The 27,942-nt window shown below is 39.5% G+C and overlaps 1 protein-coding gene across 7 annotated transcripts; it reads left to right on the forward strand.

Moving 5' to 3' along the window:
- The first annotated feature begins 55 nt into the window (after positions 1-55).
- On the forward strand, positions 56-27,878 carry synj1 (synaptojanin 1). 7 transcript variants are annotated; one of them, XM_073874270.1, is made up of 31 exons: positions 56-407; positions 1,390-1,537; positions 1,858-1,944; positions 2,143-2,410; positions 2,523-2,748; positions 2,875-2,958; positions 4,885-4,946; positions 6,562-6,658; positions 6,798-6,973; positions 7,457-7,538; positions 7,631-7,783; positions 9,465-9,630; positions 11,879-11,902; positions 13,659-13,850; positions 13,932-14,016; positions 14,201-14,339; positions 14,428-14,622; positions 14,701-14,859; positions 14,943-15,099; positions 15,185-15,302; positions 15,634-15,846; positions 15,965-16,043; positions 16,633-16,795; positions 16,878-17,063; positions 17,390-17,521; positions 19,185-19,223; positions 19,492-19,538; positions 20,136-20,316; positions 20,450-20,769; positions 20,901-20,921; positions 24,810-24,947. In XM_073874270.1, exons 2-30 carry the CDS (start codon positions 1,414-1,416, stop codon positions 20,916-20,918), a joined length of 3,972 nt encoding a protein of 1,323 aa, XP_073730371.1. In that variant the 5' UTR covers positions 56-407; positions 1,390-1,413; the 3' UTR covers positions 20,919-20,921; positions 24,810-24,947. The 7 variants fall into 7 exon arrangements, with proteins under 7 accessions (XP_073730371.1, XP_073730370.1, XP_073730365.1 ...); XM_073874269.1 differs by having other exon boundaries at positions 57-407; positions 20,898-20,921; XM_073874264.1 differs by lacking the exon at positions 20,901-20,921 and having other exon boundaries at positions 57-407; positions 24,810-27,878.
- Positions 27,879-27,942: the final 64 nt, after the last annotated feature.

Below are 27,942 nucleotides of genomic sequence, written 5' to 3' on the forward strand. Positions count from 1 at the left end.
GGAGTCTACATAACTGAACTGGATATACACTGGAGATGAAAGCGTAAAACTTAAGTTCATCCTAAAATAATATTACCAGAAGAGGGCGCATCGTGTCCAACACAATGGTCGTTTCTCTTGCACACTTTCAAGTTTTTTGTTTTATTTAAGTCGTTTCGCATCTCTTCATATAACCGTTGCGTTCAACAACAAACAAGTGGTGTTAACGTCAAATTAAAACGCTTCGCTCCTACATCACGACTCAAATTTGAGGGACCGGAAGCGGCGAAGGGTGTAACAGAAAACAACTCCCGGTTTTCCTTTCTAGGCTTCAGTCGTATTTGTTTGAACTACCTGACCCGCTAGTCATTTTCTTACTATTAGCCAAATACGATCCAACCGGGCGAAGACAGACACAACTCTGACAGGTACACAATCATACACTTCACTATAAAGCATTGTCATAAATAAATAATACAAACATAATCATTAATTTTGTGCATATAACGTAGAAATTTAACAACCCGGAGCTGAAATCGGAAGAAATGTGATTTGTTTATATGGTTCAGGAAGGCGATGATGAAGAGCTAGCAGGCTAATGTTAGCCGTTGGTGGTTATCAAATCAACCTGCTAAATGCTCTGTCAGTTTGTCTTACTGCTTGATTTTGACAGATTAACTGGAGCTATAGTACATTTTTGTATTAGTTGTATGCATCGTTAGCGTTTTTTGAGCCAACCTTTAGCCACACGCTGAGACTGGCCCAAGGTTAGACTGTATTCTGCACCATATATTCTGCACTATATTAATAGTTAGGCTGAATATTTAAATGTATGTGGTTTGTTTTGCATTGAAATGAGCACATTGTCATTCACGTTCTGAATGGCTTAGTTGATTTGTGCCGGACATTTTTTTTGTGAGTCGCAGGGTTTGGTTTTATTCTGCATCTCTTTGGATTGTGTGCGAGTTTTAAGTGGTTCGTTGATAATACAGCATCATAACTAAAATTGCGTTTACATCTGTTTAAAACATGATGTTGTCTTTTTGCTATTGTAAATATTTCCTGGTTTTGTGATGTGGTTTTCTGCTACCCAAAGAGTGATTTCAAACAAGGATGTGCTTTTTACAATAGCACGAATGATGCAAATTCTTCCGCATATGTTAACAGTGATGCTAATGTATGATCACAATGACAGACTGCATTTATAAAGCACTTGGATTTACTGTGGATGCATAATGCGACATTTGATGCACCTGCTCGTCTGTATCAGGCCGCTTGGGGGTCTGAAATGTTTACATCAGCAACTTGATGCAAACCATTTCAGTGTATTGTGTTATGGTAAACATAACATGCATAATAATAATCCTTGGTGTATGCATTTAACAAAAATCAATTTTTCCTATCATATAGCATTGAAACAGGTTGTGTCGAGCCATGGCTTTCAGCAAAGGTTATCGTATTTATCATAAACTGGACCCACCTCCATACAGTGTGATTGTGGAAACCAGAAATCAAGAAGAATGCCTGATGTTTGAGTCTGGAGCCGTCGCCGTTCTCTGTAAGACTTTTTGTAACCATTTTAGACAACTGTCATTCTCAAATACTATTTATAATTTAATTTAAATAAAAAAATGTAAAACGTTTGTTTACACTTATGCATTTGGGAGTCGCATTTATCTGAAGTGACTTAAGGTGCATTCACACTATATCATTTTATTAGTATTTGTGTTCACTCATAACCTTTGCAGTAACTATCTATTAAAGCTATGTTTTAGAATTTGATTAAAATTGATTACCAGAATGTCCTATATGGAAAAGCAACAAAATTATTTTATTACAGTTGTCTAGACACTAAAATGACTGACTGCTTTTCCACAGCGGCAGTAGAGAAGGAGACCATCAAATCAGCATACACCAAGATGTTGGATGCGTATGGGATCCTGGGAGTTCTTCGTCTTAACCTTGGTACTGTTTATGTGAAACCACCTTAATCTTGTTAATGATAGTGGTCTGAAATCTCACCCAAACACTTGCTAATATGTAGCAGAATAAAAATTCATGGGTGGCAAAGGCATTGAGCAATAGTTATAATGCCTGTATAGTCTCCTATTTCAATATAAGATTACAAAGTGAAATCTGATGTGGCTTTACTCTTTTTCACAGGGGATTCAATGCTACACAGCCTGGTGGTCGTAACAGGCTGTAGTTCGGTGGGAAAAATCCAAGAATCCGAAGTCTTTCGAGTGACTGGAACAGACTTCGTCTCTCTTAAGAACGACCCCACAGATGAGGACCGGATCGCGGACGTCAGAAAAATTTTAAATTCCGGCAACTTTTACTTTGCATGGTCCTCTACCGGAGTGAGTCTGGACCTCAGCTTAAACGCACATCGTAGAATCCGAGAAGACATATCCGACAACCGCTTTTTCTGGTGTGTTTACATTTTTTAAATCATTATAGGTCACACATAGGTGGAATTCCATGCATGTATGTAATTATTGCGTAGTGGATGTATACTGTAATTATATAACATGTTCACACAGGAATCAGTCCCTGCATCTGCATCTCAAGCATTACGGAGTGAACTGTGATGATTGGTTGTTGAGGTTGATGTGTGGTGGGGTGGAGATCCGTACCATCTACGCTGGGCACAAGCAAGCCAAGGCTTGCGTAATCTCTCGGCTTAGCTCAGAGAGAGCGGGCACGCGTTTCAACGTTCGGGGCACAAATGACGATGGCCAGGTGGCCAACTTTGTGGAGACTGAACAGGTATGTAAACAATATGAGTTATTGTTGAGTCACCTTTAATCTCTCTTCTTTAAATAGGATGCTAATGCATTGTACAATGCAATGTAGATTACTGTGACTAAGTGTTTTTATTGATTTTACCCACAGGCTATATTTCTTGACGACAAGGTGTCATCCTTCATTCAGATCCGAGGGTCAATACCTCTGTTCTGGGAGCAGCCGGGTCTTCAGGTACAGAAATGCTTTGAATCAATATGATGCTTAGTATGTACTGAGATTGAGGTAGATATTTTCGTTGAGCTGTATCCAAGCTTCTTGGAGATCAAAGCCCCTGTTGAGTAACCATAGTGAACTTATTCTTATGTTTCCACTTCATGGCCAATGCTGACCCCCTCTATTCATATTATCAGAAAAACTCGTTTCAGGGGATTTTGTTGCAGCTGAATCAAAGTCGAGAACCAAAAGGACCACATGGCAACCAACAGCGGGTATTTCAATGGCTTAGCTCTATCTGGTGGATAATCTGTTCTTTGCTGTAAAGGGTTTGTGCAATGTCAGTTGATAAAAGTTGATACAAATTTAGGAAATGATTTATTTATTGCATTCTTGCGAAATTGAATTAAGGCGGCAAACTTTTTCCTGACATTGCATAGACGTTATCGTCGCTGCTTTTGGTGGGAAGCTTACAAAATACGAAAGTCTTGTAGTCATTTACTTCATGTTGTTCCATATCTTTTTTCGTAAAAAAATAAAATTAGGTATTGAGGCACATCCTTTTGTGCTCCAAAAATAATGTCACACGTGTTTGGAACATCATGAACGGATGGGTGAGCTAAGCAGGTTAGCTTTACGGAGAATCTGATGATAGTCAATTCCGATCATTGATGTCATTCCTGCTGTTGTTTCTGATGGGAAACCACTGTTGGTAATGATTATGACATACCAAGTTATGAAACAACACATTGTCTTTTTATGTAGTTCATTGGTTTTAGTGCCATGGTTCGAAGAGCAACATAAAGGAAGTGAAATTTGCCACAAGAAGACACTTTTTTCTCTTACAATAAAGTTCAGGGTAACGTTAGCTTGTCTCCGTTGTCATTCTATATGTATGAAATATTAATGACAGGGACCTGCAGTGGGAACAAACAGAATTGGGTGGGACTCTGACATGTAGGCAGTCAAACAACAAATGGTTTACATCAGTGCTTCTTAAACATTTTCGGCGTACGGCTACTGTGGTCCCCCTTGTGTACGGTTCATCCCTTTTCGACCCCCTCCCCCAAAGAAAATTTATGAAAAAAAATCTAAAACTTAAAAATGTAATTAAACAAAAATAATAAATTATACAACGTAGTGCTGTTGGTTAGTAGCCTTATTTTTCTCAGGTTATTTACACAGAATTTGTAATAAATTAATGTGTTTTGTAAAATATCATAAAAGTACCGGTAGGTCCCTTGGCACCATCTCGGGGCCGTGGGCCCTAGTTTGAGAACCACTGGTTTACATCACAAGACTTGAGAGATGAGATGAAAAGCATGAATATAATCTGTTTCACTGTTGAATTGACTGTTCATAAAGGCTATCTTTGATGGCTCTAGTGAGAAGGTGTAGTGAATACCAATTGTATGGCAAAACATGAACTCACCTAAAGGCGTGACAGTTAGTTAATAGCCTAGAGGTTGAAAGATTTCCTGTATAGTGAACCTATTATGGCCTATACTGTAGGTACAGACAATACATTACATTGTGAGAGCGGTTAGTCAAATGTCATACAGAAACAAGCTATTATTTAGCTTCCTAGGAATAGGTGTACCTAAACAACAAGTTTAGACCGTTATCTAAAGCACAAATCATGTCTGGTTAGTACGTTGTGAATCTAGATTTGTGTGTATTTCGCTGTTATCATTGGTTTCTGTTTACTATAGTGATCTTCAGGATTCAATGAGCTTATAAAATGATGATTCCTTGACTGACTCATATTTATAGCCTGAACATTTCTCTTCAAATGCAGCTCCACAGCAGGCAATTCAGACTTGCATCTGGCTGTCTTTCAGTTTTTTTACAGTTGTCTACTTTTCTTGCTCTGTGGCTTAATTTCTTCCTATCTCAAAAGTTAAACAAGTCACAAAAGCTTGCTTTTCCTTTCTGTCCCTAAAGGTTGGTTCCCACCGTGTTAAGCTGTCCCGTGGTTTTGAAGCAAATGCGCCGGCTTTTGAGAGGTATTTGAAATTTTGCTGGTCCCAATTTTATTGCTATATTGCATATGCAAACTGCTTTAATTCTGCTTTGTAACAGGATCTAGATAAGAAAGGTCTGTCATGCTAGATCTAAATCTATGTAGTTTCAAAAATACCTACTGAGTTACACCAGACCCCATTTCACACAGGATGCGTTGTTGCATTCAAAAATAGCTCGACATAACATTATAGAACACAGGATCCTTTTTTAAATTGAAAAATGATGCTTCATTTTGAAAACACAATGCCTGTGGTGCACGATGCTGTAAAAGAACATTCGATGTGCAATGTGTCTGCATTTGTAATACATTTTAGACTGAATTCAAAAACATGCAGTACTTCATTAGGCTAGCTAGTTAATAGTTAGCAAATACATTGGATGAAAAACCCTTTATTGTACAAAACTATTGTAGTTCAAACCATAAATCAATACCTACAGTTTATGCATGCAGCTCACAGCAAACTATTTAAACACATACTACAGTAATGGTCTTCAAGTGTAATATATATAATGAATATACACTCACCTAAAGGATTATTAGGAACACTGCCTTAATTCTATGTGGCATTGATTCAACAAGGTGCTGAAAGGATTCTTTAGAAATGGGAACATCCCAGATGCTCTATTGGGTTGAGATCTGGTGACTGTGGGGGCCATTTTAGTACAGTGAACTCATTGTCATGTTCAGTAAACCAATATGAAATGATTCGAGATTTGTGACATGGTACATTATCCTGCTGGAAGTACCCATCAGATAATGGGTACATGGTGGTCATAGAGGGAAGGACATGGTCAGAAACAATGGTCGGGTAGGCCGTGGCATTTAAACAATGCCCAAGAAAACGTCCCCCACACCATTACACCATTGCTTTAATGAGAAATTAAACAGGTGTTCCTAATATTCCTTTAGGTGAGTGTAAATTATTTGTATTAAAATGTGATCTAAGGAAGTCAGCCTTTGTGAGCCTGTTGTAAATTATTGGTTGGGCTGGGCATGACCTTCTCAAGGAAAACTAAAGTCATTCTTCCTTAGTACTTTACATTGATAACATGCAAACAATGCAATCATAGGGTGCCACTCTGCACTGATCTAAGATCTAAGAGCATTAGGCAAGCCTTATCTTGAATACATGCTGTGTCACGATGCAATCTTAACCAGCTCTGCCTCCAACCGCTCTGGTTTTCATCCAAAACATGATGGACATCATGAGTCACTGCTTTATTCCCTGGAGTGCTGACTCAGGTCGTGATGAAAGTGGAAGAAGATGCAGCCACATTTACTTCCTGTCCATCCATAATTATCTATTGATTCATTGATCTGTCTCTTTAGCTTGCTTGGTTTTAAATATCCCTTTGTATCCAGACTTGCTAATGTTATATTTACATTTATTTTGGCAGACCTTTATATTTATCAGTATGTGTGTACCTTGGGATCGAACCCATGACTTTTGTATTGCTAACACAGTGCTCTACCAATTGGGCTACAGTTTGTTTCATGCTTATTCTAAATTTTTTGTCTGCTCATATATTTATTTTCATTTGAATATATGCTATGTAAGTGTATGTTGTTAACCCTGTGTTGTGTCACCTGTCCAGACATTTCAGCGCTTTGAGGAGGCTGTATGGCAAACAGGTGATCATCAACCTGCTGGGTATGAAGGAGGGTGAGCACATGCTCAGCAAAGCATTCCAGGTGATTGTTATTTTAAACACTGAAAACGTTCTGCTTGAATGGATTACTAAGCTGTCTTTCAATGCCCAAATGTCTAAATTGGTTTGTACACACGATTGTTGTGTTATGTTAAGTCGGAAGTCTTTGTCTTCGCCCACAGAGTCACCTAAAAGCTTCAGAACACGCCAACGCTGTGAAAATGTTGAACTTTGACTATCATCAAATGGTTAAAGGTGGGAAGACAGACAAGCTCACCACTGTTCTGAAACCTCAGATCAGCAAGTTTCTGGAGGAATGTGGTTTCTTTAGCCATTCAACAGAGTCCGGCATTCAGAGGTGAGGTGAAGTACTATACACTCTAAAAAAACAAACGGTGCTATATAGAACCAAAACTGTTGCTTTGGATCGTAATCATAGAAGAACCGTTTTTAGTGCCATATAGCACCGGTGAAGCACCAGTGAAGCACCTGTGTAGAACCATATAGGGGCCATATAGAACCACTATAGCACCAAATATGGTTCTACATAGCACTATATGGTTCTACACAGATGCTTCACTGGTGCTTCACCGGTGCTATATGGCACTAAAAACGGTTCTTCTATGATTACGAGCAAAGAACCACTTTTGGTGCTATATAGCACCGTTTGTTTACAGCCAGTCATGTGACTGCTTTTATTGTTGAAGTATCAGACAAAGAAGGGGCGCATGTCAGCTAATGCAGATATTCTTAAAATGACAAAAGAAATGCTGCCTACATAGATAAAAGTTATTATAATTATTAAAAATAATAAACATACAGTTGTTCTTTCCCACTGCAGGTGCCAAGCGGGGACCATCCGTTCCAATTGTCTAGACTGTTTGGATAGGACGAACAGCGTCCAGGCCTTCATTGCACTTGAGGCAAGTTCTGTTTATTCACTATGACAGCTACTTTTTGCAAATACATTCACTTTCTTTGTTTAATTGTTATCTGTTATATCTTTACTCTTGAGATGCTTCCAAAACAGTTGGAAGACATGGGACTGACTGAGAAGCCTCAGTTGGTGGCACGGTTTCAGGAGGTCTTCCGAACCATGTGGTCCACCAATGGAGACTCCATCAGCAAGATCTACGCAGGCACCGGTGCTCTGGATGGCAAGGCTAAGGTGTGTGTCATCATAAAGTTGCTGAACTTTCGAATCTTAAGCCATTCAGCAAGACACTTTACTCCGGGTTGCTCCAGGGGATTTGTCTCCTGTAATTAATGTGCTGTAAATGGGTATTCAGTATTCACACACTGATAGCGATTTACAGTAGAAGTCATTCATTCCTAATGAGAGTTGGTAATTTGAGGCGACCAGAACGTTGGAGCCGTGGTGGACAGATTAACTTTATCCAAATGAGCTGCAGTGTCCCTACAGAATTGCAGTGTTAGACATGTATAAATCTCACATACAATTATATTCTTCTCTCAAAAAGGTAAAATGCCAATTTCAGGGAGGTAATGTTGTCTTAACAAAATCATAATCAGCTACTTTATATGATAAATGTATGATATATGTTTTAAATTAGTAGTGCTTTAAAGGGACACTTCACCCATTTGGATTAAGCTTTGTATAGTTAGAACCACAGTCATGTTTTTGAATGGTCGTGCATCATTTTCTCAGATCCGCTGAAAGAGGAGAAATACAGATTTCAGTGTTGCACTTCCTTCTTTCAATGATGTAAAAACCATCATTTTGTATCATTGAAAGCAGGAAGTCCAATATCTTTGTTGAGGTGGTGAGACTACAAACACCCCGTTTCTTGGTCAAATAGGCACCAAATTCGAAATGTATGTTACATTTCGACTACAAATATGACACACTTTTAATAAAGATTAAGGTTTCTACGGGTGAAATGCTCCTTTAAACAAATGTTAGCAAATGGGGTCCAAGTCGAGAGCTAAAATGTAGTGTCTGTGCCATTTTCTAACCCTATAAAACTGTCTTGTGTTGCTCTTTAACTTCATATCTGCTGTTTTTCTCTGCTTTCCTATGGATGTTTCCTTTCCTGTGTGGTAAGTTGACAGTGGCTATACTTGTGTGATTTAAGCTGTGATCATTTTGCTTTGAGTTCTTCTGTTTTGCAAGGAGAAATAGAGATTACTGCAACTGACAGTGCTGTCAACTTTTATTCTCTGTAAAACCATTATAATGACCTCAGACTTTTAGGGATTTATCTATCCACAATATTAAATAAATATTATATAAGCGTAACTTTTGAGTGTGTTTATACTATATGCATACTTAGTTTTAATGTCCCTCCATATTTATTTTTCAATCTATTTTATTAAGATACAAACTATGTACACAAAATTAAAACAAAACAATTTTCAAATCTAAATGTCTTCTTCAGGCATCAGACAGTATTTAGTGTGACACCTCTTGGCATGAAACACATCTTGAGCTTTTTTGAGGAGACTGAAGTCTTGAAGTCATTCGATTAGAATTAGAAATTAGGATTTAATTTTATTTAGGTTTAAGAGATCCTGCAGCTGCCTGCTATTGCTCAAGTGGAAGGGGATTACCCTAAATATTTGACACTTCAGCTTATACTTTATATTACTGTTTTTAATAATACATACAAGTTTCCTGTATTTTCTAGTTGTATTCTATTAAAGAGACATAATATATATTATCACTATAACATTGCAAAAACAACAAATCTAATTATGGCATGGGGGCCTAAGACTTTTGCACAGTACTATATTTTTTTCTTTTGAGCTCTTCTTGTTTGGTTATTTGTTGACATTGTTCCACCCCTACTAAGTTATTTGTTTTCTTGTGTTCTCTTTACTCTCCGTAGGGTGGAAAGCTGAAAGACGGTGCTCGTTCTGTCACCAGAACCATCCAGAACAACTTCTTTGACAGCTCTAAGCAGGAAGCCATTGACGTACTGAGACTGGGCAGCACCCTTAACAGTGACCTTGCAGATAAAGCACGAGCCCTTCTCACAACCAGCAGCCTGTATGGTACGATATACATCACAGTCCCATTTCAACACCGACGGAAAAAATTATGTGCACTGATATAGCTTTTCTATATGTAAATTATGCAATGATGTAAAATATGTAAACAATCGAGCATTAAAACCTTGGTATACCCCAAAAACAAAATCAAGACTTTGTAAAAAAGCGCATTAGGCCCCTTTTAATGCTGCGTTCACACCAGCTGCGGTAGAGGTGTCAAGCACGAGTCATTCCAATGTAAAGTCAATGTGAAGATGCTTTGACGCGCGTCTGGAGGCATCTAGTTTGCGCGAATGGTGCGAATTGAGCATTGCCGCAGCAAATGCGCGAGTTAAAAATTTTTAACTTTGCCGGAGAAATGCACCACGTTAACAAATCAGGAGCTAGCTCTACTAGTGACGTGATTACAGGAAGCGAGCGGATTCGCAGAATCATGAAGCAAATTTCCGCGTGAATGTCTCGATGACTAGAATTTCACGCGCGAATGAAGTGAGTAAACTCAAAATGTTCAAGCAGCAAACTAGACACGGTAGACGCAAATTTGCCACCTTAAACGCGGCTGGTGTGAAACCACTGTAACATTTTATGTTGACAGCCTTGATAAATTGTATACCTTTAATGCACTGCAAATTGCTTTGAATCAAAAAATCAATTAATATTTTAAAGTAAAAATATTGTGCTAGTAAAAAATATTTTAAATACATAATAAATGTTTATTAGCTTTGAAAGTTTCAAGAGGACATGAACTCTTTAGTAACATAGACTAGAATACTGTAATGCGCCATACACACCAAACACAAATTATAAAACGGCTCGTTCTGGTTCTTCATTCTGATTGGTTGAAACGCGTTCTAAGCCGTGATAAAATACCCCGGTAAACCCACGGTTCAGACCGCATCACAAGTATCACTGCGCCACTGTTGCTGCGTACTGATTTATGAAAATAAACACCAGTCTTTAATCATTTTTTTATTTTTCTACCTTTGCACAATTATGGCAATATCCAGATAAATGTCAATAAATAAAACATTTCGTCAATAAAGAGAAAACGTCCTCTGAAGTTTTTTTTTGTCTTATTGATATTTCCGCTATTATCCACAAGATGGCAATCTTATCCAACTTAAACACTGAGGCATTCACTCGACACAACAGCGTTGCGTGACGTGTGTTTTGATCAGGCTCTGAATCTGATCTCTTACAAAGTTCTTCACAAAAATGGAATTATCTCCGCATTTAGCTGAAAATTTGAGAGGTGATGATAACTGATAAGACAACAAATGAAGGTAGGATGAAAGTCTTTTGATGTTGTTGGAAAGCGGATGGACTGTTCTTTCATTTGATATCTTATGTTTATTTAAAGATCATTTTTCTGTAAGGCATTCAACTAAAACTGGGTGGCAACTTAAAAAAAACGCTGACGGGGAAAAAGTTAAGCATGCTTCCAAAAATATTTGATCATCACTTCAACAGTTGCACGATATAAATGTTAATGTATAAATTAGATGAATGTTGATTTATAAAATAAACACCACAGTCTTTAATCAGATATTTTCATTGTGCCTTTGCTGCGTCTCTGTTGTTTGTGAACTACACTCTGTTGCAGCCACACTTGATTCTGAGGAACTACTTTGTTTGGCGGAAGAGTAATATTTATACTAATATAATTACAACTTATTTGTGTTTTATTTTATAAAATCCCGCTAACGTTATGAATATGAAGTAACCGTTTTATAAACGCAATAAACCCCTCGAAGCTTTGGGTTACCAGTGCATTTTATAACAGCTAAGGGCTTCGCGTCGTGCCTAACAACGCCCCTTAGCTGTTATAAAATGCACTGGTAACCCACTGCTTCTTGGGGTTTATTGCTTTATTTTACGATTTGCGCAAGTAGATTACATACAAAGTCAATGCAAAGACGTAAATAGATATAACCTCGCACGGGGCGATGCAAATTGGGCGGCGCAGTTGCAAGTTGAAAATGTTTAAAAATTTGCATGACACGAAGTTAAATCCCACTAGTAATCCAATGCTCCGCGTTTGGTGTGTACGCAGCATAAGTCTGTTGCAGGTGATAATTCAGTTCTGTGCGTCTGGATTAAAGATGAATTTCTTCATTGTCACAGCTAATCTGCATCTCCAGACTGCTTTGGGTGTGAGAATAATGCTGTTATCAGTTTAACGGCTGACTGCTAACCTCCCTTTTTATTTTCCCCCTCTCTTTCTTTCCCTCCTCCCTGCTTACAATGTTAGTCTCTGAGCCAATTTTACAGTCAGGTACAGTATACACAGACCGGCCATAAATCTATAAAAGTTTATGGTTCTTCAGTTGTTTCATAAACATGTTTATTTTGGCACCTCTGACATTCTTCCATTCTATCACTCTTTCGCTGTGAAGTCTTGTTGTAAATGTATTGTGTCTTTTGTCGACTTTCAAGGGCAAAATTAAATGTGTGGTGTGTTTCATCGTGTTCCATGCCATATGTTCAGTGCTGGTTGATTGTCTGTTTTGTGTATTGCATGAATAAGATATATGTGATACACAGGGTGCGATTTGTGAAAAAAACAGAGGGGGGGATGTTTTCATAGGCGTCGATGTCGGCGACGGTGGGTACCCACCATATTTCGTCATGAATCATTTTGTACCCACCACTAGTTTTAACTTTTTTGATTGTTTTCAGTGGTTATGAAGAGCAATATGAGAGAGAAATTTGGTAATTATTGTCCGACCTAAACAAAAATCCATTATAATATTCTTATTTTTTTAAATATTTTTCTAATTTAAATATTTCTAATATTCAGAAATGCGCTCTCCGCTCACGAGCTCTGATCGGAACAAACCCGAACCTCACTGTCTGCTGAACTTGCGCAGAAACATAAAAATATAACCAGCTTTTCAAAATAGTTTTAAAACTAAAGATTTATACTATTTTAGCACAAATTATGAGCTTATTGACGATTTTTTATAATTCTTGACATAATGCGTCTCTGTCCACAGCACATTTCAAAACATTTTAATTCATAAAATAAATCATGAGAACATGAACTCATCACTGCATTTGCAGGAATTGTAAAATCTTTTTTCTTATTAACTCATGAAGCAGCCTAACGCAATATTTTTACTGTAATAGCTTTTTTTTCCCCACACATATGAACTGTGATCATGCACAACGAAAAAACATGCAATAATTAAATCTTGAATGGCAAAACTATATGGCACAATGTAGTGTCAACTTAAACATAAATATGAACAATGTATTGATTGCAAAGTTAAACCATTACAGTAGAAACCGTTTTAATGCTGCTTTTAAAGTAATAACATTAACTTTACACCGCGATGCTGGGCTACAGTGAAATGATAGAAAAGTCAGATGCATTATGTGTTAGTCACTTAGCCTCATTTGCGCAAACTGGACGCGCCCGCGCCTTGCTAAACGCCTCATCGGCATTTATCATGTGTGTAACTTCAGCCATTCTCAATGGTGTGACTGGGACACTAACTCTGCTTGTCATCATAAACAGATAATCAGATTGTGATCTTTATTCCCGCTTTATTAATATGCGGCTGAATATGCTGCATTTCATCTTTTCGACACACAGCTCCATAACCATCTCGCAAGTGTTGATAGGCTATTACTCGTGAGATGTAACCTGGTCTGTAACCAATCAGATAGCGCCGTGGGCGGGACATTGATCAAGTCTTCAGAGTGGTGAATACAGAGATGCTGCGCGGCAGCTGTATCAGAGCCAGCCAAAGTAGCGCATTTTAAAACAAAATTGACTTTAATCAAACCACGGATCCGTGATAAGTTTTGTGATCCGTCTCGCCACTAGTGTAGTAGCACTGATCACTTTGAGAGGGGGATAAATTTATCCCCACCGGGGATAAAAATAATTAAGCAGAGGCAGGGATACATTGACCAGAAAGGGGGAAATCCCACGCATCCCCCCCGGCAAATCGCACCCTGGTGATACACTAATAAAGCCTTTATTGTGGTTTTTGGTGAACACATTTTCTTGTGTTTGTACGTAGCTTCTCCCAGGGTGCTGTTGGGTATGTGTCAGAACCACTACAAATACACCCGACCCAAGAAGATCAGAGTGTGCGTGGGCACTTGGAACGTAAATGGTGGCAAGCAGTTTCGTAGCATTGCGTTTCGTAACCACACCCTCAATGACTGGTTGCTGGATGCCCCTAAAAAAGCCGGTCACCCAGAATTTCAAGGTGTGTGTGTTGATGCAAATAAGAAAAACCTATAATTGTATTACTGGATTCACGGACGTTTTGCATGTTTTGCTCCTACAGATAGCAAATCTAAGCCTGTGGACATATTCGCGAGCGGCTTTGAGGAAATGGTGGAGCTGAATGCAGGCAATATTGTCAGCGCAAGGTAAAATTATGTTAGAGATTTTAAGGTTCACTGGTTGTGGTTATAGAGTAAGCAGAAGCAAACTTCCCTGTGGACTAGGTTTGGTGCTACACACTTTCTTTTTATGATTAGTTAGTGTTTATTGTGTCATTGATTGTGTAATTTTTACAATAACTTTTTTTAATCTCCTCTTTCTTCCTGCCAGCACCACCAATCAGAAGCTGTGGGCCGCTGAGCTACAGAAGAACATCTCACGGGATCAGAGATATGTGCTGCTGGCCTCAGAGCAGCTGGTGGGTGTGTGTCTGTTCATCTTCATACGCCCTCAGCATGCACCTTTCATCAGGGATGTACTGTACCATTTATTTTTTATAAGATAGTTGACAAATCAGATTGACATGATTCTCATATAATGCATTGTTTTTCTCAAATAGGGATGTTGCGGTTGATACTGTAAAGACCGGGATGGGCGGTGCCACTGGTAATAAAGGGGGTGTGGCCATCCGGATGCTCTTCCACACCACCAGCATCTGCTTCGTGTGCTCGCACTTCGCTGCCGGCCAATCACAAGTCAAAGAGAGGAATGACGACTACAATGAAATTGCGCGCAAGCTCTCCTTCCCCATGGTAAACAGTCATGATGTAATGAATTTCTGGTGGTTCTGTTTAGTTTGGTTGGTGTACAGTATTTGGTTTTAATTTTAGGGTCGCCTGCTGTACTCCCATGATTACGTATTCTGGTGTGGAGATTTTAACTACCGGATAAGTCTGCCCAATGAAGAGGTGAAGGAGCTGATTAAACAGCAGAATTGGGAAGCTCTGGTCGCTGGAGATCAATTGGTGGAGCAGAAGAATGCTGGACAGGTACATCCAGGAAAACTAATTATATCAGCAGACTTTTTATTTATTTATCATTTTATTCATAATGTTTTTTATATATAATCTAGGTGTTTAGGGGTTTCATTGAAGGAAAACTAGATTTTGCTCCCACCTACAAATATGACCTGTTTTCTGAGGACTACGACACCAGTGAGAAGTGCCGCACACCTGCCTGGACCGACCGTGTGCTTTGGAAGAGAAGAAAGTGGAACTTTGATAAAACTGGTAACATGCATTCAGTCAACCAAACTTAAGATGCATAAATGATGATAGTTGCATGGCCTGAACTAGGAATGAACTTTCTTTACAGCAGAAGAGATGGAGTTGAATTTAGTCGGAGCCCCAGTGAACGAGGAAGATCCGTACCCATGGAGCCCTGGAGATCTAAAGTACTATGGCAGAGCAGAGCTAAAGACCTCTGATCACAGGTAAGAGCAAATAAATCTGACTTTCAACTGCTGCCCTCCAGTGTTGTTCAGCAGTACTGCAGGGAGGCATTGCAGTTTATGTTTTTACTGTGAGTGGTTGTCAAAGTATAGAAGTGAAAACTAAATTACTTATTAACTTTAGAGATGTTTATGAATGATGGTTGCACAACGGTCTGTTATTGTGGAGACATCTCCACGCCCCTAAACATGACATGGAATAAAGCGAAACGTGATTGGTTGCTTTACGTGTTAGTCTTATCATGGCCTCTTGGGCAGACCCTGGTCATTTAAAACAACCATGAAGGTATTTGACAGCTCTCTGTCCTTGCAGGCCTGTGGTGGCCATCATAGATATGGATGTGCTAGAGGTGGATCCAGAGGCCAGACATCAGGTGTATAAGGAAGTGATCGCCCATCAGGGTCCACCTGATGGCACTATCCTTGTCTCTCTCTGCTCATCTGGTCCCGATGACTATTTCGATGATGCTTTGATTGACGACCTGCTGGACAAGTTTGCCAACTTCGGGGAGGTCATTCTTATCAGGTAGAAAATTTCATCGTCTTCTTATAAGTGCTTACATCAGTTTTTATATGACTTGTTATTAAACAAAGTCAAAATTTATCATATTTTAAATCAGTGGTTTATTTTACTCATGAAACAGGTTTGTTGAGGAGAAAATGTGGGTGACGTTTTTGGAGGGCTACTCTGCTCTGGCTGCTCTGTCTTTGAGCGCCTCTACTGTAAGTCACTATGAAATCTCTAAATTCTGTAGAGCACCCTAAATGTTAATTTTAATGTTAAAGGGGCCATTGCATGAAAATCTGACTTTTTCCATGTTTAAGTGCTATGATTGGGTCCCCAGTGCCTCCATCAACCCAGAAAATGTGAAAGAGATCAACCCAGCAACCCAGCCCCGGCAAACCACTCTCCACAAGCACATGAAAAAATAGGTAGTTAAAATTTGGCTCTCCTTATGATGTCATAAGGAGCTCTTATTATAATAATACCACCCCTTAATCTGCACTATCCAACCACTGCACTGCCATTTAGTGCAGAAAAAAGCACAATTGGGTTTTAATTGCAACAAACCACCATCATTGTGATCGGTGTTTGAATTTCATCAGCTCATTTGCATTTTAAAGGACACACCCAAAACGGCACATTTTTGCACACACCTACAAAGTGGCAATTTTAACATAATAAATTATTTATATGGTATTTTGAGCTAAAATTTCACATATGTGCTCTGGGGACACCAAAGATTTATTTGACGTCTTAAAAAAGTCTTGTGACATGGCCCCTTTAATACCTTTCTATGCACTCATGCAGGTAAATGGAAAGACCATAGACATCCGTCTAAGGAGTTCTGGTTGGATAAAGAGTCTTGAGGAGGAAATGAGTGTGGAGCGAATCTGTGGCAGTATTCCGACATCCAGCAGCTCTACCCTGCTAGCAGAAAACTCTGAAATGGGAGAGGAGTTTGACATGGAAGGTCTGTCTCATGCCATTATAGTTTTACCACAATAAAGATGATGCAAGAACACAATTGTTTAATTGTTGTATGATGTGGGAAGGTGACGTGGACGATGAGGTTGAAGATATCTTACAACAGAACCTACAACCTGGAGTGGGCAGTGAGCCGGGTGTGTCCCCCACCCCATCCCCTCGCGGCAGCCCTTGCCCCTCTCCCACCCAAGGAGAGCCTGCTCCTCCAATCCGGCCTAGCAGAGCCCCTCCACGCACAGCCGGACCACCACAGGGTAGTGCAAGTTTTACGTAATTAATAGTTTGAATTTGTAAATTTTTAATGATTGAGTTGCATATCAGCCAATTCGTATACCTTAATACACATTACCTTAATTTTGCTTTATTTCGACACTGCTAAAAGGAGGATTAAGCCCAGCATCATGTAGAAGGGAACTGGCAGGTAAAAAGTGCAGTTAAAGTGGTGTTGCAGATGTACTTCAGCAGATTACAGAGCGTGTATTTGTGTTATCAAGGCTTCAGTGTGGTTTGCAGTGTAGTCAGCTAAGTTCAAGGCTGTACAACACTCATTTGTGTTAATAAGATGTTGTTGTTTTTTAAGGTTCTCCTGTTGAATGTCAGCCGGCTGGAGCGCCTTCATATCAGACACTGGAGCCAAAACGCCCACCTCCACCTCGCCCTAATATCCCACCAGCCCGACCTGCACCCCCACAACGACCACCACCACCCTCAGGTGATACAAGTTGGATGGATGACATATTTAACCTGATGATATGAAGAATCTTGATCTTTCAGTCATATGCTGGGTTGTTTCAATCCAAAATGTTGTTGTTTTAACCCATTGTTGGGTCAAATTGAACCATTTTCTGGGTTTATTTAACCCATCAACGGTGTTTGTCCCCTTTTGAACCTGCGTTGAGTTGAAAATGGCTCGGCATTTGTGGGAGTGTGTATTGCATGATTCTATTGACGATTGTGTGATTTCTAGTTTGTGGAGGTTGTAAAGGAAAACACCACCGTTTTCAATATTTTACTATGTTCTTGCCTCAACTTAGATGAATTAATGCATGCCTATCTTTTTTCAATGCGTGCACTTTTGATCTTTGTACGGCGCTTTTTGAATGCGTTGGCATTTAGCCTAGCCCCATTCATTCCTATGGCTCCAAACAAAAGTTTTATTTTGTGCCACCATACTTACTTTTGTAAATACTCATGTAACAGTCTTTAAATGGGGAAAACATGGACGTGTTTGGTGACTTTTAAATTCATCCCTGTTTGGATCCTAAGGAATGAATGGGGCTAGGCTAAATGCTAACACATTCACAAGGCGCTGTACAAAGATTAAAAGTGCACGCATAGAAAAAAGATAGGTATGTATGTATGTAAGTTGAGGTAAGAACATAGTAAAATATTGAAAACGGTGGTGTTTTCCTTTAAAACCTTCACTAACTAGAAATTACATCACCTTTAATAGCATCATGAAACACATGCTCTAAAAATGCTGAGTTGTTTTCAACTCAGCGTGGGGTCAAAAGGGGACAAACCCTGTTGGTATGTATTAATAAGTCTAAGTTGAGGTAAGAACATAGTAAAATATTGAAAAACTGTGGTGTTTTCCTTTAAGTGACTAAAATACGGCTTATGTCACAGTTATCATAGCAGAAAAGAAGCGAACATGCACTCACCATGTCAGATATCCTGATTTCACTTTTTCTTTAATTTCATGTCATCATAATGTCCTGGTGTTTCCAAAGGAGGGAAAAGTCCCACGTTTGTTAGGAAAGGTTCAACAGGTAATGCTGTTAATGCATAAGCAATCCAGCCTGTGTTTACTAGAGTTATTTGACCCGTTTATGAATAGTTCAGATGTAATTGTAAACTGTAGCCGGGTGTTTTTTGGCTGTTTTGCTGTGTGATTTTCCCATCGTACTGTATAAAGCTGATTATTGTGTGCTGAATTTTCTTTTAAAGGCTTTGCAGAGCCTGTCAATCTAGATTTTGATGTGACTGACAATGGAGGTAAACAGATTTAGATGTAGGTTTCTGCAGTGGTTGTTTTGTGTATGGTGACTTTCCAGCCATTTGAGACCTCCTGTGCTTGCTAAAAGAATTAGCCTGACCTACATGTAATGTTTGGATGGTCAGTTCAAACCATTTTGCAGCGCATGAAGTCTCATTTGTTTAATGATTTAGTTGTGTGTGGAGTGATGGATTGATAGGTGATACAGCTTTTGTAATTGAGTAGAGAAGGATAGAAAGGATCTCTTATCTTAGACAAACCTTCTGATCACTTATCCTGTGAAAATACTATAGATGCTTTTACTTCTTGACAAAGGCTGTAATATGTGAAACTTTGAAATAATTTGGCTCATTCTTTCCCCTCATGCTAACAAAAGGACAAAAAAGTCCAGCGTTAGCACGTGCAGATGCTGCTGGTGAGTTTCACACCATGATGACAAACGATATAATTGATCTGGTTTAGTAATCTTCGCAATGCCCCACGACTGTAAACCCAAAATAGATCCAAAAAAGAGCAAACCTTGGAGAATTAGTAGAATTTAAGTCCTGCCGGGTTGCTTATCCCACTTTTTGGAAATCACTTTTCCTATTATCAAATAGCAAAGCAGCCAATGATTGTATAATACTGTTGGAAATATATGGAAAATATGTATGTTTTTTATTGTTATTTCTTCTGTTTTTCAGCTCGAGGTCAAGCCACTGGATCAGCACCTGGTGGTACCCCAAGGCCGGTGGGTAACAGTATAATAAAAATTAAAGGTGACATAGAATGATTGAACAGGGTATTTATCATTGTTCTGTGATGTGACATGTACACAAATTTTTTTTGTTTGGGTCTGTAATGCCTTAGAAGCTTCCTAAAAACCTCTCTCAGATAGCTCTATTAGGGTGGGGGATTTTAAACGAGTGGTTTTGCACCTATTTGGCTCCCCCTAATGGCTTAACTTGTAATCTCATTACTGATTGGCTGACTTTGCTGCCACTCAAAAAATGTAGCCAATTATTTTAAAGTGGAGGGGCAGTGAGATGCCTGTGATGTCATAAGCATCAGTTTTTCAGATTGGGCCGTTTTCTGGCTGACATTTCTAAAAGAGGAATTTCTATGAGACTGAGATGTTTAGCATGTCTAGCACTTTTTGTATGTTCGTGAATGCGGGTAGACTACCATTGTTCAACAAAGACAAGGTAAAAATGTTTTTTTCATTCTCTGTCCCCTTTAAATATAATAAATAATGTGGTCATGCTGTACTAATGCAAATACTGTATTAATCTATACAGTATGTCAATAGTAGCATAGTATATTCATTAACAATACTATATATATTTAGATCCCACCCAGAGCAGGAGTTATCAGTGTTCCCCCTCAAGCCAGACCTCCGCCTCCTTCTCATCCTGGAGCCCCCAGACCCACAGCAGAGGTGCATCCTGGAGCCCCTCGTCCCACATCTGATAATCACCCTGGAGCACCAAGGCCCGAACCCCAAAGCAAACCAGCTGATCTGCCTCTGGGTTTGTTTCTTTTACTTAGCTTTAAAATTGAAGTCACTTGACTTAATATTTCGTTGAAGGGATAGTTTTTGGGTGAACTGTCAAGACATTCATACATTAAGAACTGACATGAAAACGGGTGTTTGTCCTACAGGTCCTCCCCCCACACTGCCGGGTCCCATGAGACCTCAGATGATATCACCCATGCAACCTCAGCCCATCTCTCCAATGCAGCCATCAGTTCAAGCCCAGGTGCCCCCACCCATTCAATCCCAGCTTCCTCCACCAATGCAGCCCACCTTTCCCACCCCTCTGGTACCTCAAGCTGCTGGGCCTGCCCAAGCACCGTCTCCTGGAGCTTCTGGCACCCCTCAGCCTGGACTAGCTTCTCCCAAGCCTCCACCCAGGAGCCGGTCATCTCATACACTGCCACCTGAGGCCACCCCTCCCTCTACTCCGGCTACTACATCTCAGGTTAGTTCTCTTTTACTGCCCACCTCTGCATGGATATCTACTAGCTTCAATCTAGTTTCAAGCTGTCTGGGTGGTTGTGATTGCCATGTTTCCCTCTTCTTGATGCATGTGTCTTTCTCTTTCACTAGCAGGAGCAATCCTCAGGTTGACAGGTACTAAATAAGTAATTTCACGTTTTTCTGTTGTCTTCGTGGCCCCATAGCCTGTAGTCACGATGTATGCGGTATCACAGAACACTCCATGTTGTAATAGGTTTTCCCTCGTTCCATCTTTCTTTTGATCTCTTTTGTTTTTTATGTCAGAAATGTAAAACTTATCTTGAACCCTTGGCAGTGTACTTACTAGAAAAAACTTTACTGATGGCTTATGAGGTTACTAAATTTGAACTGAAGGGGGTTCAAGAAAAGTGTCATCCAGTATTTCTTGTGGGTATCGTTTTTTTTTAGTGGTATATGTTTGTGTTTTTAACAGAGCTTGGATGAAAAAGTAATGATATCAGAATGTAGTGTACACAGACTAATGATATTTGTATTTTTGATTCTTTATAATGTTGTTTTTCATTGTTTTTTTGATTTTAAATGTATTGCCGAAGGCCTCACCTTTTACCATTTTTTTTTTTTTTTTTAAATCAACATGAAATTACTTTCAAGTTTCATTTTGCTTATATAATCTTCTTTGTAATATGACATTGAATTTTCAAGGAGAAAAACTTTAGGGCATCCTATTCCATATATCAGGAATTGCTCAGATCATAAAACGTAGCTATAGCCTATATATAGAGTAGTACATTGGGTTGACTGGAAGGGAGGGGGTTAAAAACCATTTTAATGTCAGTCAAAAGGGAAAATAAGAAAGGATTAGAAAATAAATGTTTAAAATATTATAAGAACAACATTTTTTCTTTGGAAAACTAAATTTAAATTAATTGGATTAAAGTGCATCAAGATGTTAAAGGCGGAGTCCACGATGTTTGAAAGCCAATGTTGATATTTGAAATCACCTAAACAAACACGCCCCTACCCCAATAGAATCTGGACCTTCTGTTGATAGACCCGCCCCACACATACGCAACCCGGCAAGGATGTCGGTTAGTAGACACGCTCCTTACTGCTGATTGGCTATAAGTGTGTTTTGGTAGTCGGCCCGTCTCCTTTTCCAAAGCATTTTTCAAACATCGTGGACTCCGCCTTTAAGAAGTAAATTTAACATTTATGATCTGTAGATACGATTGTAAGTTTAAGTTGAATATCTTCAACTTTCGTGAAGATGCGTTTGAGGCGAATAGCATGTGTTTTTGCTGCAATCGCGGCACCCAATTCGCGTCATTTGCATCTGTCCCTGTGCAAGTTTGCGTCAATTTGCATCTTTGCATTGACTTTGTATGTAATCTACTCAGGCAAATCATTGAATTTATGTTTGGTGTGTTCGCCCCATTATGCTTCGTACACAACAAACACGAAGCATCTTGTTCCTGGCTTTATATTAGTCAGACGATTTAAATTTGTGTCATGTGATTTTTATTGCTTGAGTTGAATATTTTTAACTTGCGTGAAGATGCATTTGAGGCGAATAACGAATGTTTTTGCAGCAATTGGTGCGCCCAATTCCCGTCATTTGTATCTCTCCCCGCGCAAGTTTGCGTCTATTTGCCTATTTGCGTTGACTTTGTATGTAATCTACTCGTGCAAATCGTTAAATTTACGTTTAGTGTGTACGCCCCATTATGCTGCATACACACCAAACACGAAGCATCACGTTCCTCTCTCTAGATTTCTCGTGGGATTTAACTTCGTGTCATGTGAATTTTTTGCTTTAGTTGGATATTTTTAACTTGCGTGAAGACGCGTTTGAGGCGAATAGCGTGTGCTTTCGCGGCAATCGCTGCTCCCAATTTGCGTCATTTGCATCTCTCCTCGCACAAGTTTGCGTCTATTTGCGTCTTTGCATTGACTTTGTATGTAATCTACTCATGCAAATCGTTAAATTTACGTTTAGTGTGTACGCCCCATTATGCTCCGTACACACCAAACACGAAGCATCACGTTCCTCACTTTAGATTACATGCGGGATTTAACTTCGTGTCATGTGAATTTTTAGCTTGAGTTGGATATTTTTAACTTATGTGAAGACGCATTTGAGACGAAAAGCGTGTCTTTTCGCGCCAATCGCTGCGCCCAATTCGCTTCATTCACGTCCCTCTCCACGCAAGTTTGCGTCTATTTGCGTCTTTGCATTGACTTTGTATGTAATCTACTCATGCAAATCGTTAAATTCAAGTTCGGTGTGTGCACCCCATTATGCTGCATACACACCAAACACAAGGCATCACGTTCCTCGCTCTAGATTACGCAGGATTTAACTTTGTGTCATTTGAATTATTTGCTTAAGATGGATATTTTTAACTTGCGTGAAGATGCGTTTGAGGTATATAGTGCGTGTTTTTGCGGCAATCGCGGCACCTAATTCGCGTCATTCGCATCTCTCCCCGCGCAAGTTCACGACTATTTGCATTGACTTTGTATGTAATATACTTGCGCAAATCATTGAATTCACGTTTGGCGTGTACGCCCCATAATGCTGTGTACACACCAAACACGAAGCATCACGGTCCTCGCTTTAGATTACTTGAAGGATGTAACTTCGTGTCATTTTTAACTTACGTAAAGATGCGATTGAGGTGAATAAGCGTGTTTTTGTAGCAATCGTGCCGCCCAATTCGCGTCATTCGCATCGCCCCACGAGAGTTTGCGTCTGTTCGCGTCTGTGCATTGACTTTGTATGTAATCTACTCGTGCAAATCATTGAATTCACGCTTGACGTGTACGCCCCATAATGCTGTGTACACACCAAACACGAAGATTCATGTTCCTCGCTCTAGATTACTCGCAGGATTTAACTTTGTGTCTTGTGAATTTTTTGCTCGAGTTGGATATTTTTAACTTGCGTGAAGATGCGTTTGAGCACGTATTTTTACGGCAATCGCTGCTCCCAATTTGCGTCATTCGCATCTCTCCCCGCACAAGTTCGCGTCTATTTGCATTGACTTTGTATGTAATCTACTCATACAAATCGTTGAATTCACGTTCGGTGTGTGCGCCCCATTATGCTGCGTTCACACTAAACACAAGGCATCACACGTTCCTGGCTCTAGGTTACTCGCAACATTTAACTTTGTCATTTGAATTTTTTGCTTGAGTTGAATATTTTTAACTTGCGTTAAGACGCAATTGAGGCGAATAGTGCGTGTTTGCGGCAATTCTTGTCATTTGCTTCGTCCTATACGAGATTGCGTCTATTCACGTCTTTGCATTGACTTTGTATGTAATCTACACTGTGTCTAGTGGCGGCTCGTGACTTTTTTTCGTCATGTGTGTAGATCGTCATGTCAAAATAAAGTATGTCATGGAAAAGTATTTTTTGTAGTTTAATTCAAAAAAGCAAACTTTTGTATATGCACGATTACCTTCACACAAAGTGAAATAATTCAAGAAATTTTTTGTGCATCTCGCGTCATGTCAAATACATGCCTGCTACAGATGTTTTGTAAAGGTTTATAATAAAAGAGACGCTCATGTTTGCTAGATACTCGAATTTCATGTGTAATTAAAGTTTAGTGTTAAGTGACTATCTTGCGAGACGTATGCACCTCTTTTATTATGAATCTTTCAGCGTGTATGCAGCAGGCACATATTTTGACACGCGACACGCAATGCACATAGGTTTCCATGACGCACCGAACACATATTTAGCTTTTACTGAAGAGGCACCGGCTGCCATTGAAACTACTCGCACAAATCGTTGAATTTGCGTTTGGTGTGTACGCCCCATAAGATTGCAAACAAGTTAAATTTTGTACTTTTGTGTTTTTTTGAACCCATGGTTATGCCATTGCAATTGCCAAGCTTCACTAGTTGAGCTACTAGGTCACATTTTAATTTTGAGTTCATGTTGACTTTAAATGTTTTAATTATTATGTGCTTATAATGTACATCATAGCACTGATTTTTGTAATGCAATCAATGTGTGTTTTGTTTTCACAGGCCAAAAACATGAATGGCGTCCAAAATGAAGCACAATGGAAACCAGACCCCTTTGATTTGCTTAACACCCAGTCTCTGCTCCAGAACCTATCGTCCTCTGCCTCCCTCCCTCGCTCATCATCCTCTTCCACATTTCTCTCCTCTTCCTCCACGTTTTCTGCCTCCCTCCCTCGCTCATCATCATCCTCCGCCACCTTTTCCTCCTCTTCCTCCACGTTATCCAGCTCCCTTTCACTGTTCTCATCCTTGCAAAACCCCTCTTCAGCTTCGGATACGAGCAGCGCTCATTGTCTTCTGCCTCCCCCCATCCCCTCCCGCAGCAGGTCTCAAGAGACCCTTCGCTGTTCCCCCAATCCCTTCCTTGCCGACCCCCAACCCAGACCGAGCAGCACCAACCCCTTCACCGGCAACTCTACGTCATCGCCGCAACGATCGCTCACGCCTGTTTTTTACATCCAACAGGATGCTGAACCATCCAAACCTGGCCTCAACAGAGCCATGTCTGCCATGGTTCACAGTTCGATTTTACCCCCTTCAGTCTCCAGGCAACAATCCTTAGGTCCCGCTGTGGCACCCGCCCCGCCCAAACAGACCCAGAACTGGGTCACCTTTGATGATGATTCAAACTTTATCCCATCCAGAAAGGCTCCGGCAGCAGGTGCTCCGCTGACACCCGCCTCCACATCATTTGCCTTCCCACAACCCCCTAGTAGCCTCCCCAGATCTGGCTTTGACACGGACAGCAACTGGGCGTCTCTTTCCAACTCCGCGTTCCCGGCAATTCCCCCTCCTAACCCAAACAGGACTAATACCAGCATCAGGAACGCCCCTTCCAGAAATGAATTCACAGGGAGGTGATACCATGTGCTGAGAAAGAGCGTGTATGTAAAATATGGAGATAATATTATTGTATATCTATTATCCGTGTATGGTTTGTATAAAAAAGTGTGGTTTATTAAAGCTCTTCATCTTCTCTTAGCCAACGGCAGGCATATAGGGAGGAAATTAATATGGGTGTTAGCTATTAAAATGGGACAGAAAGGTCTTGCTTGTTGTCACCTATATAACAACCTGTTTACGTGTGTAATATTTTACAGTTCAAAAGCCAGATTTTATTATATTGCACATTTAGTCCTTTATTAATGAAGCATTGTTATTACAAGCCACCTGATTGGGCAATAAGGACGTTATTAAAATACATATCTGACCGAGTTAACATTTATCATCACACTCCAGTGCAGAAAAGAAAAACCGTATGCTGTCATTTGTTTCGAACGCACAAATTTTAAATGCCTGGCTGTGTCCGACCTATCCTATTCCATCATATCCATAAAGCAGGCTTGACCTTGAGCCAAGTTCAGGTATTTTTGTTATTATTTTCATGAATGTATGACCCGTTTCTGTTGCTTATGTTCAGATGGTTACTCAGTAAGAGTGCTTGTAATGTGTACAGTACATACAAGTGTTTTGTGCTTTAACAGATGTTGGGTCTGTCCACCAAAAAGTCCACCCCTGTTGTATCCTGTGGCACAACTAACATGCTTGGCTTTCTCAAAATATATCTTCTATACATATTCATAGTTGGTGAATACGTGGGAATACTAGTTGTAAACATTTGCAGCATATATCCGTCCACCAAGCGCTTTGGAAAGCAGACTGAAGCTCGAGTTCGAGATGTTAGTTCGTATCTGTGTCACAGGCATGATCTGCCTCTCTTTATCATCATTCATTCGTTTATATAAATATGTGCTTTCGGTACAGAACTGCTGTATTTAACAAATGTGTTGTATGTCTGTATGTGTTCATTTGGTGGTTTCAGTCGATCTCTCGTTAGTATGAGGGATGTTGGTCATAGCAGGATCGTGCTTTCTTTTCGTGCAATAGACGTGTACTTGTTCACGTACTGAAAGCGTACTTTTTCATTTCAATTGACGGCTTCTTAAAGTCTTGATAAATCTATTTATTGTTGTGTAGAGGAATACCGTGCTGTATTTTGGAGTGTGTTTATGTGTACTTGCTGTATACGTGAGAGTGAGCTTGTGTGTTTGCGTTGTCATCGTTGAGGGTCATGTGACCACAGATTCATTATGGCATTACGTCGTTATAAAAGTGATTTGATGCAGGAAAGCAGGCTTTTAAATAAACACGAACGCAACTGGATGTTGAGTTATGAATGGTATTGTTTAGTATTTAAAGCAACAGATAACACTGATCCAGGCTTTCTTTGTGTTTTGTTCATAAAGCCTTTTGACAGATTTTTTTATTATAAGAACATTCTTAACTTATAATTCAGCTTTTTTTATTGGTCATGTTAATTGTTTAACATTCCAGACTTTAAAGATGCATTATGGATAAATCAGACGGCGTTTGATTTTGTGTGTACAGTCATTTTTCTTACATTCCTCTTGCCGTTTGAACGTGTTATGCAGGATGTTCATTGTGCCTCAAGGGCATACAAAAAAACTTCATTGTACGTTAAAGTGTGTGGGTTTTTCAGGAAGCAATGACTGCAAAATTTAACTGAGTGCTCATTACTGTTTTGGTACAAATTTTAGATGTTTTACTGAAAGCGTTACTTAAATTGAATTGGTGAGACACCGTCCTTTGGGTTTGGTTGTGAAAGGTGTCTAAATTTTGCCAATCATCAGGAATATGTATTAATGCAAACCAGATGCATTCCGAACTGTGAATATCTCCAGAATACAGACAGGTATCAGGCTATGGTTAATTTGTGTCTTCCTTTGATGGCTGATGAATGCAGTGTCACACCTTATGATTTAAAGGCATTAGAAGTTTGTTCAGGTGTTCTGTATGTAACGAAAGCACTAAATTTGACACTAGCAAGTGCTAGTTATGTATGATTTATTTTATAGGAATAAATTAACTCCTTTTGTGAAGTTAACGTTCCTTCATAGCTTTTAGACCAGTAGTAAGCAGTGGTATTAACCTTACATGTATGTATACACAAAACTGCAATTCAGTAATTTAAGTGCATACCAAATATGCACATTTATGTATGGAGCAATTGATGTTGTATGTATGCAATAATAAAGGTAATTTACCATGAAATATTAGTCGCATTGTTTTACTGGCTGCTTCATAACACATCATAAGTGTGATGAAAAAAATTAAG

Source organism: Misgurnus anguillicaudatus, chromosome 12 (assembly GCF_027580225.2).
Source record: "Misgurnus anguillicaudatus chromosome 12, ASM2758022v2, whole genome shotgun sequence".
Taxonomy (NCBI): domain Eukaryota; kingdom Metazoa; phylum Chordata; class Actinopteri; order Cypriniformes; family Cobitidae; genus Misgurnus; species Misgurnus anguillicaudatus.

What these genes read in the sequence shown, in the direction of transcription:
- synj1 (XM_073874264.1), top strand. Translation starts at nt 1,414, where the DNA reads ATGGCTTTCAGCAAAGGTTATCGTATTTATCATAAACTGGACCCACCT. An exon ending in AGGCCTTCATTGCACTTGAG is followed by an intron (nt 7,539 to 7,630) that starts GCAAGTTCTGTT and finishes TTTACTCTTGAG; the next exon opens with ATGCTTCCAAAACAGTTGGA. An exon ending in CTAAAGACCTCTGATCACAG is followed by an intron (nt 15,303 to 15,633) that starts GTAAGAGCAAAT and finishes CTGTCCTTGCAG; the next exon opens with GCCTGTGGTGGCCATCATAG.